This window comes from Drosophila miranda, chromosome XR (assembly GCF_003369915.1).
Source record: "Drosophila miranda strain MSH22 chromosome XR, D.miranda_PacBio2.1, whole genome shotgun sequence".
In the NCBI taxonomy this organism is placed as follows: domain Eukaryota; kingdom Metazoa; phylum Arthropoda; class Insecta; order Diptera; family Drosophilidae; genus Drosophila; species Drosophila miranda.
In genome coordinates this window covers 20,662,079-20,685,293 of record NC_046674.1, presented here as the reverse complement: position 1 = coordinate 20,685,293, position 23,215 = coordinate 20,662,079, and the positions used below count along the sequence as shown (strand labels likewise).

Sequence of the window (23,215 nt, the reverse complement as noted above, 5' to 3'; positions counted from 1 at the left end):
AATTCACTAAAAGGTACCGCCAAAGGAAATTAATTGGAATAAAAAAAAGGTTACGTTCTTCATTTAATGCAGAAACAATTTCAACTACAAAATAATAGCTAGAGGATCGGCTTCTTGACGATCCTGGGGTTCGTATAAGTTAACAGTGCGCTGAACAAATTGAGAATACAAAAAAAAATAAAAAAAAAGTACAACTAAGGTAGAGTCTTGAAGAAGGGGATCGGTATCCGGCTGGGAAATTATTATAATACATAAAAGCTCAAAGATTCAATTAAAAAAAATAATGTAATAAATACGAATTGGATTCTGTTATGGGGAGAGGGTTACTTCTTGACGGGCGTGGCCGGAGGCGATCGATAGGAGTGGACCAGGCCGCCGCCAGAATTGGGCTTGCGCGTCTTAAGGCGGGTCTGCAGGGTCTGCAAAAGGCCGGCGAGGACGTCGTGATTGGGTATCTTCTTTGCAAACAGTAGACGCTTCACCGAGTCATCGTAGGTGAGCAGAGCCACCATATTCTGAAGCAGGAAGCACTGGCAGTACTCCAGCAGACGATGGGCATTGTAGACCTGGGAGGAATGAATATGGATATCATTGAGATTCGTTCAGGTGGTTTTGCTGGAGGAGTACGGTGGCTCACCTTGGCATGTATGTACATGGCCACCACATTGTCCACATCGACCATTTCGGAGCAGCGAGCCTCTGTATATCGGAGCAGACCCTCCAGCTGGAAGAAGCTGGCCGCAGCCATTAGCTCGAGGACATCTCCATGGGCCACATCTAGAGAGCCGCATCCGCCGCTGTAGAGGAACTGCATGACCAGTTGGAAGATGTGATAGCGTATATCGTTGATCTGGACCGTGGGCGTGGAACTGGCATCGCTCAACTTGGAGCTAAGCATGCTTTGGAAGCGCGGCGAGGCTGTGACCAGGACGATCTTGTGCCCATAGAAGATCTTGCCCTCAACTCTGAGTAGTGAAACGAAAGTATTACCCACTCAAATGGATATATTTGGGTCCTTAATCTCACCTAAATGTGACATCGCTCAGTTCCGGGTTGTTCACGAACTTGGGATCTATGCGAGAGCCCTGGACTGGCTGCATCTGTGGCTGCTCCTTTACCGGCTGCAGCGTCTCCCAGCCAAAGCAGGTGGCAAATATGTCAGCCAGCAGCAGGGTGGTGCCCTCGTTCTTGTTCCGGAATATGTTGAAAAGCAGCGGCAGGCACTCGCTCACGAACTGAGCGCTGTAGTCGTCCGGGCAAACCTGGAGGAAGTCCTGCAGCAGTTGGTCGATAACAGCATCCAGCCGCAGCTCGTGCGCCGCCGACAGGGCATGCATCCAGCAGTGGAGAGTCCAAGGCACCCCCAGTTTGCGCAGTTCAATGGTTATGTCTGAAATTCATAGAGATACACTCTGTGTCAATTACATACATACATATACTCGTACATATGTACATATAAATTTCACCAAATTGGAGCTTATCCTTCATTCAATTAAATACACATTCTCTGGTAATAAGATCAACAATAAAAATCACATTTTTTCAGCACTTAAATATAAAAATAGGTATTAAACAAAACTCTTTCAACGTTTTTGCGCCTCATCCGGTTTTAAATTAAATTTTGACTAGCTTCAGCCGATTATAAACAAACAATAATGAATGTGCATTCATTTGAAATAAGTAATCCAGGGATTCGTTTTTAGAGCCATTTTGTTATTTTCGAAACTCTCCCTTAACTCACCCAAATGGTTGTTCTCGGCACTGTGGTACATGGCCTCCTGGAGTCGCTTGATCTGCGTCTTGTTCAGCAACGGTAGAATGTCCTCGCTATTGGCATTGGTCGGGACATTGCCTGGACCCCCTCTTACTCCAGCCACATCGCCCTCTGCCAGCATTTCCTCCAGTGAGAGGACATCCCGAGTGCCAGGCAACACGGGATGGGTGAGCAGCTTGCGCAGGCAAGACCGATGCCCGTGGGCGGCGGCAACGGAGATAGCACAGAAGCAACCTTTCTGCGCCGATCCCGCAAAGCAGAGGGAGTCCTTCTGCTGGGTGGAGAGGAAGGCGTTCGCTCCATGTGCCAGCAGGAGGGCCACGATCTCTAGGTTGCCCGTGCCCGCGGCCAACTGCAGCGGCGTCAAGGTACACTTTTCCTCGCTGCTGCGAGCTCCGCCCTCAACCTTGCCGCCCCGCTCTAGCAGAATCCTCAGAGCCACGTAGTTGGCGCGACTGGCGGCGAAGCTCAGGGCTGTCCAGTGCTGCGTGTCCGGCAGGATGGCCGGATGGCCAGAGCTGCCGGCGGGCGGCACCTCCACATTGGGATCGCAGCCGGCGTCCAAGAGCGCGTGCAGAGCCACCTCGTCGTTGCGGATGCTGGCAACCATCAGGGCTGTCAGGCCAGCGCTGTTCTGGGTGTCGTAGCGGGTTGTGGGCGGCAGCAGTTGGGCAGCCTGAGCCAGTAGCTCGGCGCGGCCAGTGAGAAGCAGCTGCAAAGAAGATGGACAGGGATTAGGTTTTGCAATGGGTACCGATATTAAAAATCGCACTCACCTTAAAGGCCACTCCAATGGTGGCGCGCCTGCCCAGCTCTGAGGTATCCTCGCCAATCCCGATACCAATTCCACTAACCACCGGCGAACTGGAACTGCTGTTACCTGTGCCCGTTCCCGTTGAGCTACTGGAGCCCGCATTGAAATGAGTCTTCTTGGTGGGCAGTTCCTCATCGTGGGCCACGGGACGGATAGGACAGTCGACGCCCGGGAGCAGGAGCCGGGCCGCCTGCATCACATCATCCTTGTCTATCATCAGAGCGCTGCGGTGCTCGGCATGCGCCGAGGCGACCCTCAACCATTCGGCCAGGGGGGGAAGGACAACATAGGCGCGCTCATAGCACAGCTCCTGGACATGATGGCTGCCAGTATTATTGGGCGGCACTGGGGCGGCTTGGCCGGATCCCGATCCTGAGGCGGCCAGCAGCTCCGTGTGCTCCAGCTGGGAGCAGCGCATGAAGTAAAAGAGCGCAGCCAGAGCGGAGCCAGAGAGGGCGGCGCCCAGCTGGAACTCCTGCTGTGTGCGCAGGGCTTTCTCCTTAAGCTCCCGGATGCTGCCCACGCAGGTGGCCAGGGAGGAGGCACTGGCCCAGCAGGGCATGGTCAGAGCACCGGAGGCAATGCGTCCCGCATTTAGATGAGCAAAGGGCTGCAGAAGACCCCAAACGTCACCCGAGTTGGCTATGCTCTGGTCGAGGGCGGCCGCTGTGTTGCCGTTGCTACACTGCAGCATGATCTCCTCGAGGAGATTCTCGACGCCGGCACAAAGATACACTGCGGCATATTCATGTATAAACTTGCCGAGTCGAGCGTCGGTCATCCAGCGATAGAAGCGACCGACGGACAACTGGAGGCCTGCTCGCGAGGACTTGCTCTGCTTCAGCGCACTCTCCCCCGGCACGGCGAACATGGCCGCCGCACGCATGCAGGCCTTGGTACAGGAGTCGGCCAGAGTCGAGCAGAGCACAACCCGGAAGGCACCGGCCACCTCCTGCTTGGAGCACATTCCCAATCCCGCCGAGAAGCGCTGGATCTCCCTAGCAATTCTAACTAGAGCCCGCTGCAGCAGGTAGCCCAATCTGGAGACGACCTCCACGGCCATGTGCTCCGCCTGCTGCTTACAACGGCCGCCCCTCAGCACCCGTATGATGCACTGCTGGCTCCACGGCGGATGCTGCAGCTCTACCAGGCGGTTGTGCGAGTCCACCCACACAAACTCGTCGGCACTCGTACTGGTGATCACCGTCTCCAGGGAGGAGTAACGGCCCAGACGTCTGGCTGGCTCGGAGCTCTCCGATCCGGCGCTCAGACTGCTGTACGTGCTGCTGCTCGTCTGGGAGCGCAGTGTGAGCATGGCCAGCTTTATGTCCTCCAGGCCTGTCCCGCTCCAGGGTGCCTTGCCCGCCGGCAATATGCCCCGGTGTCGTCGAGATCGGGTGCTTCTATTGGTCACTCCCGCCGCCAGCCGATCCTCGGGCAGAGGTCCCAGGGTCATGCCTCCTGCCGGGGAGGAGCTGTGGCCTCCCGTGTCCGACATGCTGGCATGGCCCGAGCTCCGGTTCTCATCCGAGGAGCTGTGGCATTCCTGTACGCGCTGCAGTGCCCGGAATTGATCGTGCTGGTGCGTTCGTGCTGGCGGGGGATTCCCACTGGTCGTGCTCGTGGCCGTGGTGGGTATGCCCAGTGTGGGTCGGCTGGGCGAGGTCTGGCTGAGACTCCCACTCAGCTGCGGAGGCTGCGATTTCACGGGCGTACTCTGGACGGTCAGGCGAGCGGGACCCGCCACCGCTCGCTGGGGAATCAGCGCCTTGGTGGCTCTAACGGGCGAAGTCATCTGGCTGGGAAGCGGAATCTGGCCTTGGCTCAAGGCGAGATTTCCCGGGACCCCCACCTTGTGCCCCACTCCCTTGTTGGGGTGCTGGGCTAATTCTTTGAACACCCGAGGTGCTGGCGCAGCCATCGACACCGCCAGACCGCTGTGTGGTCCATGGGGCGACAGTGGAGTCGACTGCTGTTGCTGCTGCTGCTGTGATGGCTGCAGCAGAGGCGGAGGCATGGGAGGCAGCCCAGTAATCTGACTGGGCGCCGGGAGCTGTCCGAAACTGGGAGGCAAGTTGCCAGTGGGTCTGCAAGAAATAATATTCATTATATAAATATTATAATTCAATATATATATATATATATAAAATATAAGTCTTACAATGTTAATCAAAGCGGTTGCCCAGGAATAAAATACTTAAAAAACATAGATAGTAAACATAGTGACAGCAGGGGCTCTCTTTAAAATAGGTATTACATGTTTCTCTCTGTTTAATAATTTAGCACCCAATTTTATATTAAATACCGCTTCATTTCCTTAACCATAACACATAAATTTGTATTTAATAATAACAACTGAGAAATCCCATTCTAAGACAAACAAAGGCTACGTCTAACGTGGACTCTAATCTCTCTTCACACCATGATACCAATCTTCTGGTTAGACGCGAGCCGTGCGCTGAATCAGTGGCACGTAATTAAAAGTGGTTGCACATACAGGGACAAGATGTCTAAATTCCGTCATCAAGTCGAGATTCGGTAGGAGTTGGTCTCAGAACAGGCTCATAAGAATCAAATATCTTGGTGAAAAACGAGGCGAACAATGAGAGAGCTTCTAGCAATTGTAAATATTGGAGAGGATATTTTGATTCGTTGTCAATATAAATGAATATTGTAATATTATATGAGGCAAGACTGAGAAATTTCTCCAGTTCAAAATTTCATTTTTTATTCGAAAGTAGGTTTATCTTAGTCCCCACGATTCATTATCGCATTTCTTGATTATCGTCTTCTAACTGGGCTCGTTCAAAATAAAAAACAGCATAAACAAATGATATTTAAAGCCAGTTACGATGTTTCATTTGCATGCGAAAAGTCAGTCGTCAGCGTTGTCAAAATCTTTTCATTCCTTTATGAGTGTATTCTTTGTAGAATACAGAATAAAAAACACAGAAGAATGAAGATATTTCGCCCAACCCCAGAGTGGTCTATGCTGTAACTTGAGCTCCGATTGACCCAAATTTTTAATTTCGCCGTAGCCTGACACATCTTCCATTGTCTATCCAGACGAATCTACAATGGTTTGGACACTGTTCTGTGCTAAATAAAATTTATGGACAGCAGCTGAAATTTCTTTGGGACTTGTTGCCATGATCCCATTCCTAAGGAAGTTTGATTAGTCTTTTTATTGTCGTGCAGTGACCTTTCGTTTGGTTTTTCTTACAAGCATTTTATTTGGCATTCTTGTTTTCGTATATCACTATTATTATTATTTGTTTTGGGAAATATGTTTTGGGACCACTGATGGTCTTGTATTTGTATATTTCGGATGTTATAAAATGAGTTGGCTTGTCTTTAAAATGGTTTCCTAATTTGTATTCAGTTTGATTTTAATGTGAGCAGTTTTTATGTGACATTAAATGTATGAATGATCAACATTAAAAGATTCAGAATTGTTTATTCAATTGCTATAGAAATATGTAGTTTATTCTGTCATATGCAAATTTGTGCTCTATAGAAAACTTTTACGATTGTTCATTTCTGTAAATGTTTTAATGAGTTAAAAAAACGGATCTAATTGAACGGATGCCTTTAAAAATGATCAGCATTTTTGGCAAAGAGCTTTTTGACTCGGCTTTCTAATTCTGTCTGGTTTACCGTGGGTTTTCCATCCCAAAACTGACTCCTTTCCCTTTTCTAATCAATTTCAATCAATTCTCTACCTATAAATCCCTTTTCTACTCAACTTTCACAAAAGAATTGCAGCAGAAAATATATAAATGGAAATGGAAAAGAGGCAACAAATAATTGCGTATAATTTTAAATATTTTCCAGTACCGTCTGGCTGCTCGTCGCCACTCCTGAACGTAGCTCCAGTCGCACGAGTCCGTCTCCGCATCGTGGCCAGGGTCGTTGTCGTCTCCGTCATCATCATCATCATCATCATCATCATCATCAGTGGCATCAGTGACAGCAGTGGTAGCATCAGATTTCGTTGGACCGACCACGGCCAGAGTTGGCTTTGCCACCGTTTCCACCAGAGCACTGGCTCGCCGGTAATTGCCTTCAATTCTGATATTAATTACGCCATTCTGCACGCTCTCAATGTAGGGCGGCAGTTCATCATCCGCCCGTTCTGCCCGTTCCACCCTATCAATCCCCTCCTCCACGGCTCTGGCCTGCTCCACCTTCTGCATCTCCACCTCCTCCTTCTCCACCGCTTTGTCATTGGACTTCAGTTTCTGGGACATTTCGTGGAGCAGCTGCGAGTGCAGTTCTTTGGGCGATAACAATGGTGAGGCTGCTGCAGCTGCAGCTGGAGCTAGAAGTGGAGCTGAAGACGGCGGCTGGATCTGGGCTTGGGTTTGCGGTTGCAGTTGCACTTGCGGTTGATTGCGATTGATGGAGTCCCCAAAGTAGATGACCACCTTGTGGTTGGCCGGTCGCGTCCTGCTCGTGTCCTCCACCCAGTCGGGAAGCTCCTCGATGGGCGTGGGCGAGGGTGTCTGTCCGGGCCGTGGCATTGGCAGCTTCTGCTGCTGCTGACACATTTCGCTGTTCCGCAGCGACTGCGGCTGAAAGTTCTTGAGAGAAATGCCCCGCCGTCGCAGGATGAAGTTCTCGTTCAGCATTCTGCCCAGGAGGGATGTGGAGTTCGCTGTAGGCGGTGGCAGGGGGGGCGGGGGTGCCTTCTTGGATCCTATCTTGTAGTTCCGTAGCTCGCGGCAGAGGCTGCAGGAGCAATCTTTGGTGCAATACATGATTGGGTGCTGTTTTGATTTAGTTTGGTTTCATTTCACTTCGACACGGCCACACACTTCCTCTTTTTCTCTTTGTCTTCCTATTGGCACTTTTCTTTCTTTTTCTAGTCCCGATTCCCGATTTCCTTTTGCTGCTTTTGCAGCTGTTTTCTATGTTAATCGCACAAATAATAACAACAATTATGCAAATTATAAATTATCATTGCTCTCGTGCTCGGCGAGCCGCGACCGAAACTCAAAATTCGAAATTCAAAGCTCCAAAAGTCGAATGTCCGAAAAAAAAATTCCGACAGTCGCCAAATTTCGAGCCCGCATTACCGTTCGCTCGCGCACATCAAGCTCGACTGAAAAACGAAGCTCACCTGAGCCGCGGCGGCGGTTCAAAGTCAGACAGAGCCGTGCCACAGCTGCTGGCGCTCTCGGCTCTGCTCTGCTCTGCCCCGTCATTGTCTACGCGCTGCGATATCTGTTTTTCCTCATTTTCACAGCGCGTTTTGGGCCTCTGGAGCCCCCAGAGGCGGGCCACCTTGCGCACATAGGGTCTTTGGCATGGCTTGGCTTGGCTCGGCTTGGGTAATTTTTCCATTTGCTTCTCAGCTGTGGGCCCAAAACAATGGAACAGCCATACCGTCGTACCGTCGTACCGTCGCACCGTCGCACCGTCGCACCGTCGCACCGTCGCACCTTCGAATCGTAGGCAGCCAGCGTTTGAGGGCTCACTGTGCGGCAGTAGTGCCTGTAAGGTACACGAATGCTCGTACTGAAACATTGCGAGTACGAGTGTATCTGTGATTTTTCATTTTTCCTTTTGTTTTTTTTTCTTTGTTGCTGCTGGTGATAAAGTGATTTTCAAAAAGTCACTGCGAGTACTGGCAGTGATGCTCAAAGAATGTTGTATAGCCAAAGGAATATTATTAGCTCCAGCCAAAATAATTGAAAATTCCATTCCATGTTGATTATTTTGTAGAAAATAGCAAAAAACATTTTTGTTCTAAAACCAAATGGTGGTAAAACAAGTATTACGAGTATATTTATAGCAGAGGGCAGAACTGTTATAAAATAAAAGATGTCTAAGATATTGAATTGTTCCCTTAGATACATTCAGTTTCATTACATGCAAATACCCCTTACATTTCTATGGGTATTTTTATATCGAATATTTATTTGGCTTCAAGGCAGTCGCAGAAACACTGCAAGCATCATCTGGCTTATCCCGCTCCAATAACGTGACTGGACAAAGTCTCACTCCCATCTCTGATAGCTACTCTGGCTCTGAATTTAATTATGTATAACTGTTTGGCGGGGCCAAGGGAGATCTCTCGCACCATACCACACCGCACCGCACTCGAAGGTTATACAATCTTGACACTTATCAGATAGTTTTGCCAGCTTCCTTGCTTGCTTCGGCGCGCAGGCTGGGCTGGCAGTCCCCCAGTCCCAGTCCCAGTCCCAGGCCACAAGATGCTTAGATTCTAAGCAAAGCTCGGCCTGACGTATGTGTTCTGAGCATGGGCTTGGGCATGGGCAGACGTGCGTAGGCTTCGAGATACATCTACAAGATACGTTTCATGTGTGGAGCAAATAAATTGCCGAGCGTAACCTGCCTCTAATGATTTATACTCGTACTGGGCTACGAGTATGCGCGCTGACATAACGGCTTCTTGAGGTTGCCTTGGCGTTGGCCTTTTGTTTTTCCTACCATACAGATAGACAGCCACATATCCATATCCATAAGTACATACATATGTTTGTATATATGTATTTTTTCGGCAGCAGCTGCAGAAGCTTCTTTTTTGTGGACGAAGAATGGGAGCGGCCCCATGGCTCCACCACAACCACGAAGCGGAGCACAATTGCAATTAGAAAGCCATGACCATTTGATCCAAATACCCGAATAACCCCAAAACAAAAACCGAACATAAAAAAAAACGCCGCCCACGTAATACGGAAAACTCTACTCTACGTTCCTCTAACCATCTCCCATCTCTCTACCTGTCCGATTATACAATAACTTTCTTCACTAGCCGCCGCGGCGGCTGTTCCTAGGCCAGGCTTCAAGTGCTCTGCTCCACTGTGGATTATTAAAAAAATTATGCTCTAAGCAATTTTCGCATTAAAAAGTTTAATTTACGGAAAAGTAATGACAGGCCATAAATATGCTTACACCCATTAAGCAGCCGAGCTCCACACTCCATCCACACTCAGACACAAAAGACCTCCCAAAAATTAAAAACAGAAAAAAGAGCAAACGAAACGAAAACCAGAAAAATATATACCAAAATGTTTAATGTAATATTCGCGTGTTTATAAAACAACTCGGCCACAAAGGAGAAGAAAACAAATCGAAACGGCTGGAAAACGGTTGGCCGAAAAGGCAGTAAGTGCAAGTTACCCAGAAAGTACATAAAAAGAGAAGTATCAGTACCCTTGGAACTATGGAGAGATACATATGGGTATGTGTGTCACCCAACTAATGGGAGTCGGGTTGGTGTTCGGGTAGCCTCTAATGCGCACATCAAGATTTAGGAACTTTCGTTTTTCATGCCCTGACAGTATTAGACAGGAAATGGTTTTCGGTTTTCAGTTTTCAGTGTTCAGTTTTAGATTGTAGATCATTAGAACCAACTCTTCAAGTAAGATCATTAATAATCTTTAGTTGGCAAAAATATCAGCGAATTATCGGATGGAAATGGAAGTTAAGCCTGTGGCAAGGTTAGCGCTAGCACAAACACACAAAATTTGTGCCTAATGTCGTTCGAGGCTCGAGGCGAGCAGAATTTGTTGGATAAGATGCGTGGTGACTTCACCGAATTTTCTTCATCTGGTTTCCCTTCCCCCTACCCTTAGCCCAATGCAAGATATTTCTACGTTTGATTGACATGGATTGCTTAAGCCCCCCTTTTCTTCGGCTGAGTCATGGTCTGAGTCTGGGAACAGTAGAAAATCGTTTTCGAAACTTGGATATAGAAATCTTAATGGCATTTTGTTCGGAAATTTAAGATATTTTGATGCAAGCTTATAGATATGATTGCCTGAATCTGAATCGATCGACATTCTCCTCTATTACTGCTATTCCTTCAATTGGGGTGATTCTACGAGGACTCGTAGAGGCAAAATACGAATATCTGCCAGGAAATCTCACATATGTACATCACCTCTTCACCTGCATTTCCTTCATGTGAGCCATGACCAGCCCGAACTGGTATCCCGACACCATCAGTGACAAGGCAATTGGCTGTAACTGTTATGAAACCCCAACATCTGACAAATTGCTACCTATTCCGAGTGCTTCGTGGCCCTATCATATCATCACATCTTGCTGATTAGAGTTTAATACGCGGCGTCCCCGACTACCACTGTGACTGCAGACTGCCATCCAACAAGATTTCCGCATTCAACCACATCCCCAACATCAATTGGAGATGCGCCCAGCCCGGAGAAGATGAGGATGAGGCTGCGCAGAGCAACCGACTTCGCTTCCGTTCGAAGACGGCGACGAAGACGAAGATGAAGATGAAGAAGGGGGTCGCTGCTATCTCGAACGACTTAATTAGTCCGTCCGTCTATCCAGATCTATCAACAGCCTGTGCTCTGTCATTCCTCGCTCGGCAACAGCTGCTCTCAAATCTCCCACACTTTCGCGCCTCGGATTTTCCATTTTCCATTATCCATTTTTTTGGGCTTTTGTTTTCTGGTTTTGGCTGCATTTCGTTTTGTGGCTTCGGTTTTTGGCCGGTCGATTCTGTAAGTTAGCAACGAACTCGTATATTTGGACAAACACCGAAAAGTATCTCACAGATCTAGCTGGGGCTAGCGTGGATTGTGTTTAAAAGAGAGTATCAAAGTATCTGTATCTGTATCCATCTCTGTATCTGCATCTGTGGCCTGTGTGTGTGAAAGAAAGTCGCGGCCTGAGCTCGGGCAAGGTAAAAAGGTAACAACATTTTCACTTGCCTCACGTCGCGTCGTCGCATTATTTCTTGTACTCTCTTTAATGCTGCGTTCAAAATTACACTGAACTGAAGATGCTACACCGATACAGATAGAGATAGCTATACGGAAAGGGGTACGGAGGGGCGCTCGGGTTTGTTGCCCCTGAGAGAGAGAGATGGTTGGCAGAGGCAGAGGGCCCTCCTCCTCCTGCCCATTCCCATTGTCATTGACTTTGTTGGCCACAAGTCGCTGCTGTTGTTGCTGCAGCTGGAGCACGAGTACGAGTACGAGTACGAGTATCTGCTACCTGTTCAACAATTCGCCGTCTGGCAATTGTGGCGAATTTTTCGTACATTTTTCCTATTCCAGTTCGTTAGCTATTATTATTTGATTCCCTTTATTGTCGGCCCTCTGCTAATTATTCACATTTTGCCGTTTTCACTTTCGTTTGTGTGAAATATTTCCAACTGTCATTTGTTTGTTGTTACTCGCATTTCAAACTTTTAATTGCCAGCAACACACAAAAACGAAGCTACAATAAAGTTTCGCAAAATGCCAGTCATATTTCTGTTTCCCCTGTTTCCTGCGGGGTGGACTGAGATTTCAATCAGCAATTGTCTGCCGCTGCCACTGCCTGGCGATTTCTCAATCGAGCTTGAACTTTGCGAGGAAAAAGACCAAAACCTTAACAGAAACCTTCATCCCCAGCAACACTCGACTCGACGCGTCTCGAGCATCAATCTCTATCTGTACCTGTATCTGTATCTGTATCTGTATCTGTACCTCAAGCTCTAGTTTCGTTTTAATTGAATTAGTCGTGTCTGACTGGGCTGGTCCGGGCCAGGCCCGCATTTAATAATTATTCATCTGTGCCTTCGCTGGGGTCGTAAAGCCAGTTTGTGCTTCTACGAGTATCTTCTTTTTGTGGCACACATCCGGAGTGATCTTCTTCTCTCTGCCTGGGGGCTTCCTGCCCCCTCCGCATCCCGCTCCGACTGTGCTGACACTAATATTTTCCAAATTAACCTTGACCGGCTTCACAATGCGAAAACGAATCGCAGACAGATCGTTCCCGTTTGGTCTAGAGACCAAGAAGATATCTGGCCAACGGACAAACAGACAACACACACACACACACAAGCAAACAAAAACAAACAAACAAACAATACATTATGATTTCCGAAAATCGTCTAGCGTCCGCCATTCCTACCAGCCCCAGCTCCTACGTCAACTTCTTTATCTGGTGTTTTCTTATTTGTTGTTCTTGTATCACTTCCGAAAAGAAGTTGGTCGACTCCGGCCAGAACAAAAGATTATTGTCCGTTCAACTTGGCCTGTCTGACTGCCCTGTCTGTCTGTCCCTCCCTCACCCGGCAGTGTTCTTGTGTACCTTGCCGCCTCCCTTCACGCCTTTGTGCACAATTATGCATGCAAGTGTCGCAGTCCAAAAATAGTTGGCATTGCTGGTGGCGTGGCGGTTGGGCGGTTGGAAAACTTTTGAGCCCACTGGTACACGTACATATCTCTGAAGACCGATAAGAAAGCAGACAAGAGCTAAAGAAAACCATCTCATGATGGTACATGAGCATAGGAGTAAATACAACCAAATCATTCTGAGTACTTAAATATTCTTTGACAGTTTTGGGGTATTAGATGGGTTATTTTCATCATTCATCATTTTTATACCCGATACTCAAGAAGAGTATAAAGGTACATATATTAGATTTGTGGGGAAAGTGGATATGTGTAACGCCCAGAAGGAAGCGTTTCCGACCCCACAAAGTATATATCATCTTGATCAGCATCCCGCATCCCAGTTCTCAGAGACTATAAGATCTAAAGCAATTTCAATTTTGGTCCAAGCTCCTGTGATATCACACTGAAACAAGTTCGTTTCAAAGTTATTCCACTCCCTTTCCGCCTCTACAAAGGACGAAAATCTGTGGCATCCACAACATTTAAGAGAATGACCATATCTTTTAGAGTTTTGAATCTGGATTAGAGCGGATTTATATTAAAGTAACAAGAATCAAATCAATATGCAGTGGTTACTCAGCCTCCTACACGTTCTAGCAGATTCTAATACTCTCTCTGAGAATTTTGTGTATGTTTTTGAATAAATAATGGTCTTTTGGGGGGTTAAAAGTTATCTTAGTTGGGGTTTCAACTTCGTTTTAGGGGAGCTTTTATCTTGAAAATTGAAAGAATATCAAGAAATTGATGCCAAAAAGGTGTAGTAATTTTATGGAATATTCAAAATTATTTTTCTAGATTTATTTTGCTTATTAATTTGTAATTTCAATTTTTTTTTCACCCTTTCTTTGGCACCTATTGTTTTAATTTCTAACTATGCGCTCATTGAATAGCCGACTTTTTGTTGCATAATGTTAAAAGTTTAGCTACATTCTTTCATGGCGACATCTAGCGATGTATATATGAACAGCTGCTACAGCTTGCCGCAAGGTGGAGCCACATGGAATGTAAAATATATACGGAAAAATGAACACTAGAGGGCAATAGTGTTGAAGTAAAATGTAGTAACGAAAAAATGATACGTGAATTGGTCATAAAAAGAGAGGGACAACTGAGCCGTGTCGCCTGTTTTACTCAACGACTTCCCAGCGGGAGGATTTGAATGAGCGGTTGGAATTCGAAATTAAAAGTTAGACACGGGGTTCCAAAAAAGTCCCAATTCGATTTCGTGTTTATTCGGATTATAGGAGAATTATAGGAGACATTGAGCAAATAACAATTAAATATTACTACCCGACATCAAAATTATACTGTCATTCCTCTTCAAGGGCACCGGGGTCAACAGGATCGAGAGCAAAGCCAATTTCGAACAATAAAATAGGCATCAGAAAACGGAATCCATAGCCCCAAGTCCAGCTTCTGTAGAAGCAGACCCGCAGCCAACTGTAGCAGTCTACGAAAATCGCGAAATGAGTTCTGAAACACTCTTGCGAGGGGACTTGAATGTCTTGGAGAATAGTGGGTAGTAGTAGTAGTATACGCAAGGAATAATTTTAAGTATTTTAACTTATTAACATAACAACGTTTTATTAATTAATACACATAAATACGTATGAAAGTCAATGATTAATATCCGTTTTAATGCCACGTATTTGCCACGCACTTGGTCAGCGAGTACTGTGCCAGTAATATTAAGTAATGTGCCTTTGAAATAAGAAGTAAGGGCTATCTTTGATGATGTTTAAGTGGCAAAGGGAGTGCAAAAGCCTGGGCAGTAAACAGGAGAGTTAGGGGATAGTTGGGTTGGGTAAACAAAGTTTGAAGATTTGTTATTGAGTTAAGGTGTAAAGGGCATGAGCTGGGGGAAGAGGTAAGGAGCTAAAATCGTCAAGTAAATTTTCAAGAATATTTATAAAGAACACTACCTATTAAGCGAAACATAAGAATATACATATATGTATATATATACTATAAAATATAAAAAGATATCGAAGGGTTGCTTGTAACTTGTAACATCGCCTATTTAAGCCAGGTACTCAAAAAGCACAGGGGTATAACGAGACAATAAACTGCTAGAAATAGAGGAAACGGACCTTGTGTGCAGACTTTCGTGCTATCTATCAAGCTGTTTGGGCTGAAATCTTTAAGCACACTTTTAGCTGTGTAATATCACAGGAGTCTGGATACAACATTTTGTTATTCTAAGCGCTCATCGAGATAAACAGACAGACAGACAAACGTGGCTATATCGAGTGAGCTATTGGTGCTGATCAAGAATATATGTATGTCCCACCACGAAAGTAATGCATACATATGTATATATATCCCTAAACTCTTCGAGTACCGGATATAATTACATTGGCCGAGTCTTGTGTATCTTATTTTCTCTCAGTCCTCCTCCTCCCTGTGTCTTTCTCTTCACCGCTATCTGTGAGAATCTAGCTATTAAAAATGGCAGCCACCCCTTTCTGCCACCATAAATTTGTTCATAGAGATACCTATGTGTAGCTATGTACATACATTTGAATATGTGCGACCAGAGTCAATACCGAAATTAAATAATTTGTTGGAAAATCAAGTTCTGCGCGTGAAACATAAAGCTACATATTATGGATATTACTAGATTGGGCATTAGAAACCAGACCATTAGACCAGACCTGCAACTAAGCTCAAGAACAAATCATCGATATTAAGTATGGTATGGTTACGTTATACTCTTTCTACACTCTTCTACGAGTATTCGCCTTGGGTTTATTCGATTCCAATGGGATTGGGACTCACCTTCGTGGCTTTGGCCGCAATATCTCATGATTGGCATCGGTTATGCAAAGCGGACTCAGAGCCCCAGCCAGATGTGCCACGCCCACACGCTCCGTATCCCAATTGTGGCGGGTGGGCATTTTGAGTGTGTACGTGCGTGTGTGTGTGTTTTTTATGTGTTGTCCTTGTTCTTTCTCAGCCAAAGTCAGAGGTCGGAGTTCAGAGTTCCAGCTGCTGCATTTTCCGGCTCTGCAAAAAGTGAAATAAACAAGCATTTCGATTAAATAATGCACTGACAATTAATGGGAAAGGTAAGAGGAAAGAGGGGTCTCTGGGCAGCAGGCTAGACGCTCCACAATGGTCACTGCAGCCGCAGTGCAATTAGTCGCTGCCGACGTCGTCTCCACTTCCTCTGCCCATAATAATTAACGCTGCCTCCTCCTCGCCCCAGAGAAAGCTCCTCCAACTGGGGACTGGACTGGGGAGATGGCCAGGCCAGGCAGCCGCCGGGGTAGAGTCTTGGGCCATTGCGTGTTTTGCGTCATTGTGATGGCAAGTTGATCGTCTGTTGATCGTCTTGCTAGTCGCTAGTTACTCTATAAATGGTCACCGGTCTCAGTCTCAGTCTCAAACTCAGTGTTTGTGTCCGTCTCAGTCTCAGTCTCCATCACCGTCTGAGTCGTAGTCGTAGTCGGAATGGTGCGTCGTCTGATGGAACATCGTCGTCGTCGTCGTAGTCGTCGTCGTCTTCGTCGGCGGCTGGCTGCAGGTGTCGATCAAGAACTTTGGAGCCACATTGGCATGCAATCAATGCCGTTCGATTTCATTTCACTGGAAATTGTTTTTGCCGGCATAATGTCAGACATTTCTGCCATCCATAAACCATCGTAAAAAACCAACAACATTTTCTTTCTCCAGCAGCTGCTTCTCTTATCGTTCCCGTTCCCGGCATAAATGTCCCCCAGCCCGCGACGAACCTCCAATCAAGTGTGCCGTTTGGTTTGTTTTTAATTTTTCTATTGAATGCTGAAAGCGATCTTATCGGAAGTGCTCGAGGGGGGCAGAGGAAGCCCGTCCGACTCAAGTGGAGTGGGGGGCAGTGAGAGAGTGATGATGGTGGTGAGGATGAGGATGCCATATAGCATCATATGTATGTGCATATGTATGTACTTTGGTATTCGAACAGGTTCCAAATAAGTAAGAGCTATGATTCATATATGGCGTCTGTCTCTAACACACTAGATATCATGATGTACCGATATGGATCATATTTTCTGATTAGAATGAAAGTGTTAGAATGCCTTGAAAATGGTTTAAGAAGAAGAGAAACTGAATTAGAAATAATTATGTATTTTAATGTCGCATACCATTGCTTTTAGTTGAGTGACTGCAACTCAAATTATACCACGAAATGTGAGCAGAGAAAATAAGCATCATCATATTATATGATTCATGCTAGAACGTCCCACATATTATATACATATTATATATTATATGAACAGCCCTCCCCCATAACTGCGCATGACAAATGGGCTTGCTTTTCGATCGATTCGACCTTGCTATACGAGCATTCGACAAACAGTTTGAATACTTTTGCCATGTTTTCGATCGATTCAAATACTCGTATGTACATACATATGTAGATATATTTCACAACGTGTGGGTGCCTTGCGTTCATTAATGTATCAATCCAATTGTTTGATCTACGACCCCTTATCAGTCTGCTGCGGAAAGAGGTCATCTGCGCAGCTCCTCTCCCTGGCGTCTGGGAGATTTCTTTTTAACCGTTTTTTGGTTTTGTTCGTTTTATTTTATGTCTTCGTTTCAGGCTGCGCATTAATTAGTTGCGCTCTGGCCTGACACTCAATAATCGACAGTCAAATCAAAGAACGTGGATTGACACCCATATAAATGGCAGCTAAACCTAAACTGCCGCATTTTAAATGGCATTAGTCGTCGTCTCCATTCTTATGCTCGTAACCGCAACCCAACCTGCTGCTGGTTGGCTGGCTAGCTGGCTGGCAGATTTATGGCTCTGTCTCTGTCTCTGTCTCTGGGCCTGGGCGAGAAAGCACTCTACTCAGATCTCTGGCAAAGTGTTACTCTGGCCAGCAAACCGATATCAAATAACCCACTTTATAGCTCTCTAACAAACTGTCAAAGTCTGTCTGCTAAGCTAATGTTCTGTTACTCAATCGGATTGGAATTACCATTTCCGATATAAGGTGAAAGATATGATTTCCAGGAAATTAAGAAAGAAGACGAGTCTATTTATTTTCAATAGTTTTTCCCCTCTCTCTTTCTGTGATTGTATGAGAATATACTTTTGCCAATAGCATAAGAAAATATTGTTTAAAGAACTTGAGAAGTAGCAGAGTATATGGTCGTAGTGGTAGTATTGTCTAAGACTATCTTAGTCAAGCTAAATCAATTTTAAGATCTGCTATAAAACTTGAAGAACATTCTTTGGGTATAGCAACAAATGTGGGAAATTTCTACCAAACAAGTAAAGTGCCAGCCAGGTCGGCAGATTTTCTGGTGCCTTATGAGTAATTTTCATCTTCTCTTTGGCAGCTACCGCATTCCAAAGAGAAAGGCCAGCTCGCAGTCGAGGTTCCACGCACACGCAGAGACACGCAGAGATACGCGACCGAAGGTTCGTTGCAGAGGTTGAAGCAAAAGAAATTCCATAATTAATATGCCGCACATGCGACTAACTGTTTGAAGTCCGTTCCAGACCCATTAATATGCAACAATGTGCAGCTGGGAATCCAAGTCCAATCCATTCCGTGTGGGAGTGTGACTTTGATTTTCTGAATGTGGCCACATGTGGGTCCGATTCTAAGGCTGGTCAGGTGGCGGGCGTTGGTGGATAGTGTTCGATTGTGCCCATAGACCTGACACTAATAGATGCGGCCTTCTACGCCCTTAACGCATAATTTGCATAATAAACCAGAATATCATTGGTTTATGGTTGGGGACCTATCGCGTCCCTCCATTCATTAATCATACTAAAGATTTACGCTGAAAATTCCCAATAATTCCAAGTTTTTTCTCCCCATCTCCCATCTTCTGCTTGTGCCTCGAGCCCCGAATGTTTGTCTTTGGCCTGCGGTTCGATTTGGTTTGGTTTCGGTTTGCTTCGGTTTCCACTTATTACAAAGATTAATTGCATAGCTTATGCAAATCCAATGTCATTAGCCATTTATAGATAGTTGCGGTGGCAACATGGCCAGGCACAAGAACTACGAAAACAACTCATTCCAAAGGAGAAAAAGAGAGTTTCGGCGGATTTTGCTATCTAAACAATTTCATCGACAAATTTATCACCAATTTGGTGGGCATTCTTCTCGTTGGGCTACGAGTATGTGGCAAATGAAAAGTATCTGATTTCTGGGGCACTGTCTCCCTGCTTCCCTACCTACTCTCTCTCTTTCTTTCTCTCTCTTACCTTGGCGGAGCCGGCACCTCTCTTGTGGGTCGCGGATAACCGATCCCCGGATGATTCGCTCCCCTCCACGAGAAACCCAGTGAGGCAGCAAAAATTGAAACGTTTTGTAACTGATACTTTGGAATCTGCTCTTCGTTTCGTTGTATTTGTGTTTGTATTTGTATTTGATTATTCGATTTGTGATCCCCCAAAATTATTGAGTTGAAAGCAAACACTGAAAAAATTTCAAGTGGCCTGATGGCCTTTGGCTTCGATCTCTTGGGGAATGTGTGCCTGTGAGAGTTTTATATTTTTATAGGATTTGTAGTCTCAGAAGAGGCTAAAATTTTCCAAAAGGAACTCCCAAAGCAAATTACTATCTGCATTAAATATTAGAAAATCATTTTCATAGACTAAACAACTTTTAAGCTTTAAGCATATTAGAATTGTCAGCCAACTAATCCCCAAAAATTGCCGCACCTCTCTAATTACATGCATCAGCTGTGATGCAGTCATCGTATGATTGACTCGGACTGGGAACCAGTTGATCTTAATTTGATTTCAGAAATGCTTTCAGCAAATACTCGTACCGTACCCAAGGCCAATCCAGATCCAGGGGCCTTGTTGTGGCAACCAAAGAATCTGTGGAGTGCCATCATTATCTTTCCTTTTTCTGTCGCTTCTTCTGCAGCTGCTGTCTGTTTTTCTGTCCGTTCTGGATTTGATTGCATGTGTGTATAAATTATATATGTAGTTATACATATAGGAAAGAAAAATTTTGATTTATGTCAAGAGCGAGACACGAATATTTTTTGGGGGCTGTCGCTGCCGTCTGCTTCTTATTTACCTTTAATAAATTCAAAATTAAATTTTCTCTTAATTGCAAGCCCGAGACGAGGTCGAAGTTGGGCCCACGACAAGCCAGAACTCGATCGGTTCGGTCCAGGAGAAAGTGTTTCTCTGGCTCTGCTCTGCTGCAGTGTCTGCTCGAAATTAGGTCACTTGGCTGGGGGTTTTGACTGGGGTATCGGCTCGTCATGGGCTGGGGCTGGGTCCGGACCGGGACCCAGCAAGCCACAAGCTGGTTATCTGGTTAGAGTCGCCGCCGTCGCCTGCTCTCTCGCTCATTGACATTTAAATTATTTGCTCGAGCCGAACCGAAAAAATGCCACCGAACCCGAGCCCGAGCCAGCATTTTCTGTTGCTGTTGTCACGTGATGTCAGCAAGGGGCAAATGCCAATAAGAAAAGGCAAATAATAAAAACAATTTTTCATCTTAACTGACAGTGAAATAAAATACGAGTGTGCCCAGCGTGGAGGGGCTTATGCAATCAGAGGACCAGCAGCTCTGGGTCTTAATGGACAATTGGCTTAACGAGAGACAAAGGGCCACTCCCTGCCCGCTCTCTTTCGCCGGGTGACAGCGACAGCCCAAAGTGGGCTAAAGAGTCTTGGGCAGAGTCAGAGTCAGAGCCAGAGCCACACACACAAAAGGGCCGATTGAGCGCCCATCAAACGAGAGCAAGAGCTGTAACAGCTGGTGATTAAAACAAAGCTCCACCTAGGCCAAAGAGCGAGAGAGCTCTATCAAAGCCAGTATTTCTATTTATCTGACGCTGATACGCTGTTTCCATCTCCACAAGTATTTCCCTGATTCTCCGCCACTCTGAACCCTTTCCCTTTGACAGCCGCGCCATAAAATGGCCGTATAATGTATCAATAATGTCAGCCATAGAATCTGGCTCGAACCTGGTCGATTGGGTTTGGTTCGCTTGTCAGGTGTGTCGGCACGAGCGGCTTTGTGGGCTCCCCCGCCTGCTCCCGCTACCCTAACCCAATGGCCAACCAGCAGTTTCTAACAATTCCATGAGACAGCTGTGCCTGTCCGTGGGTCTAGGCCTTTGTTAGAGTTTATTCGCTGATTTATACCATAAAATATGTTCAGTGTACCCCCTACTCAGGCAGTGCGGTATGCTAGAATTTACGGGAATGTTGAAATTTGCGAAATGATCAAAATATTAACATATAGCCATGAAAATCGAGCTAAAGAACAATAATTTATCCAGTATAGAATCAAGTAATAAATTCAATTGACTTTTAAGTGCATAAGAAGTAAATTTACTTCATGAAACTTCATTATCTTCCCAATTTAGATAAATTTAACATTTATGTATGTATTTGAATAGAGTTAGTTCTCCTTCGCTCTGTCCCTGTCCATCTTGTGTGCTGTGCTCTCGTGATTCCTATTCAGATCGTAAACAAAAACCGCAGAGGTGTCAAACGTCAAAGCTAAAGTCAATAAAAATAGTTTACCCCTGGGTGAACACTATACATATGTATTTATATATGTATGTATATATCTAAGACCATACATTCGCTTGTGTGTGTATATGTGTTTGACTATTTACGAGCTTGTTTGTTGTCCACTCTAAACCAGAACAAGGAAAAAAGAGCAGAGTGTGTCTATAAGATACACAGATACATGCATCGTATTTCTAGCTTATTGCCAAATGTTTTGTCAGAGTTCTTAACAAATAAACGGAGTTCCCAACGAGCCTCAAACTGAGATCCAAATTGAAATTGGGTTGCGACATAGAAATACCAAAAGAAAAGAGCAAAAAAGAGTTTCCCATGCGGGTCTTTAGCATAATTTATGATCTGGGGGGACCGACCGTTGTAAGGGGGCCGCATTTGCATAGGTCTCCAGCTATGCCGATCTGTGCATGTTCTCTATTAGTAAATTTATTCCATCGTCTTATGACCATTTTAGCCAAAGAATCAAATCATTAGGGTACGGTTTCTAGGTGTGGTGTGGTAGCTACTTGTCTCGAGATCCTCAGAAGCTCAGAAAAATCAAATAAATGGGAGATTTATGAGATAAGAGATATGGCTAGTTAGAGATAGGGATGTGAAACCAGAGAAATGTTTGGATATTTATTCATTCGATCAGGGTGTTTTTTTTCCAAATTTTATATTCAGATTGAACTGCTCTAATATAGAGAATTGAAGATAATACAGAACCCATTCTGTTAGAACTATTTAAGTACATACACCATACGAAATTCCTTCTAATTCATATGGTATTTCTTAGTTAAAGGTACCCAAAATATATAAAACTCTAATATAGTACTCACTTTTCTAGGTATCCTATTACTATGTCTCGAGCGGATATTCGAAATCCAAAAAGTCTCCAACTGCGCGCGCGTTGCACCTTCCACTCACTCGAAACTCTGGGTCACTCCACTCCTTGTCGGAGCATCCGAGTGATTAGTCAGTTAATTTACCTGCCAGCCTCCACTTGGCTACTGGATCACTTGGCACAGTATGTACGAAATTGCCTGCTTGCAATTAATTTAAAAAAAAAATCGCTTTACTTTCACCTACTGCTAGCTGAGTGGCGACCAGCAGAATCAACGTTTGCATTCCATTTTTGCATATTTACACAGACGGATATTTAAATGCACATTTACAGAGAAACACCAACACACCACCAAGATACATATGTAGATGCATACACACACGCTCCCAGAGAGCGTTTTCGATGGTAGTTGTTTGTATTTATTTTTCTGGTATTCTATTATATTTTGTCAGGTTTTCGGTTAACAGGAAAATTTACTCTATGGATGTATGGGAAAGGCTGTATGTACCGAAAACAGCTTTTCGCGCATATTACACGCCTGCTCGCAAACACAAACACAGATACAAACAGGCACAAAAGGCACAGATGCAGACGGTGATAGACAGTGGGCGGGGGGAGACATTGGCCGCGGGGCAGAGGAACTGGCAGCGCAGGAGAATCGTTCTGCACGACGAACAGTCAAAAACACAAATGAAACTTCTTTGGGGGAAAAGTATTTTTACAGACCAACCGATCTACCGACACCGACCGACCGAAGGCACGCGCAATAGACGACGACGAAGAGGCAACAATGGTTTGATGGTCTGTTGGTCTGTTGGCCTAACTCTGGCTCTGGCGCTGGCTCTGACTCTCAGACTCAACTGGTCTTGAGCTCTCCGTTTTGAGTGAGTATTTTGTTGTTGGTGTTTGCTCGACGCGAAACCAGTTGATCTTGTTTTTTTCTTTCGTTTGTTGGTCGTTCAGAGTCGAAATTCTACGAGGGCTGCCTTCGTACGAGGCGGAGGCTGGGGCTGCTGTTGTTACATGACTGGGGCTCTAGCTCCTTCGCCCAGTTCGTGTCCTAAGTCTTTTGTTTTGTTTGCGTTTTGGGTTTGCGCTCGCATCGCATTGCATCGCTAGCATCGCCTGAAAA

The 23,215-nt window shown here is 45.5% G+C and overlaps 1 protein-coding gene across 2 annotated transcripts; it reads right to left on the bottom strand.

The window, feature by feature from the left end:
• Positions 1-29: 29 nt before the first annotated feature.
• Positions 30-23,215, bottom strand: LOC108153351 (ankyrin repeat and BTB/POZ domain-containing protein 2). 2 transcript variants are annotated; one of them, XM_017283318.2, is made up of 7 exons: positions 22,079-23,215; positions 15,536-15,763; positions 2,551-4,675; positions 1,742-2,486; positions 1,027-1,390; positions 638-965; positions 30-566 (listed from the first exon to the last, which is right to left on the bottom strand). In XM_017283318.2, exons 2-7 carry the CDS (start codon positions 15,652-15,654, stop codon positions 324-326), a joined length of 3,924 nt encoding a protein of 1,307 aa, XP_017138807.1. In that variant the 5' UTR covers positions 15,655-15,763; positions 22,079-23,215; the 3' UTR covers positions 30-323. The 2 variants fall into 2 exon arrangements, with proteins under 2 accessions (XP_017138807.1, XP_017138806.1); XM_017283317.2 differs by lacking the exons at positions 15,536-15,763; positions 22,079-23,215 and adding an exon at positions 6,426-7,492.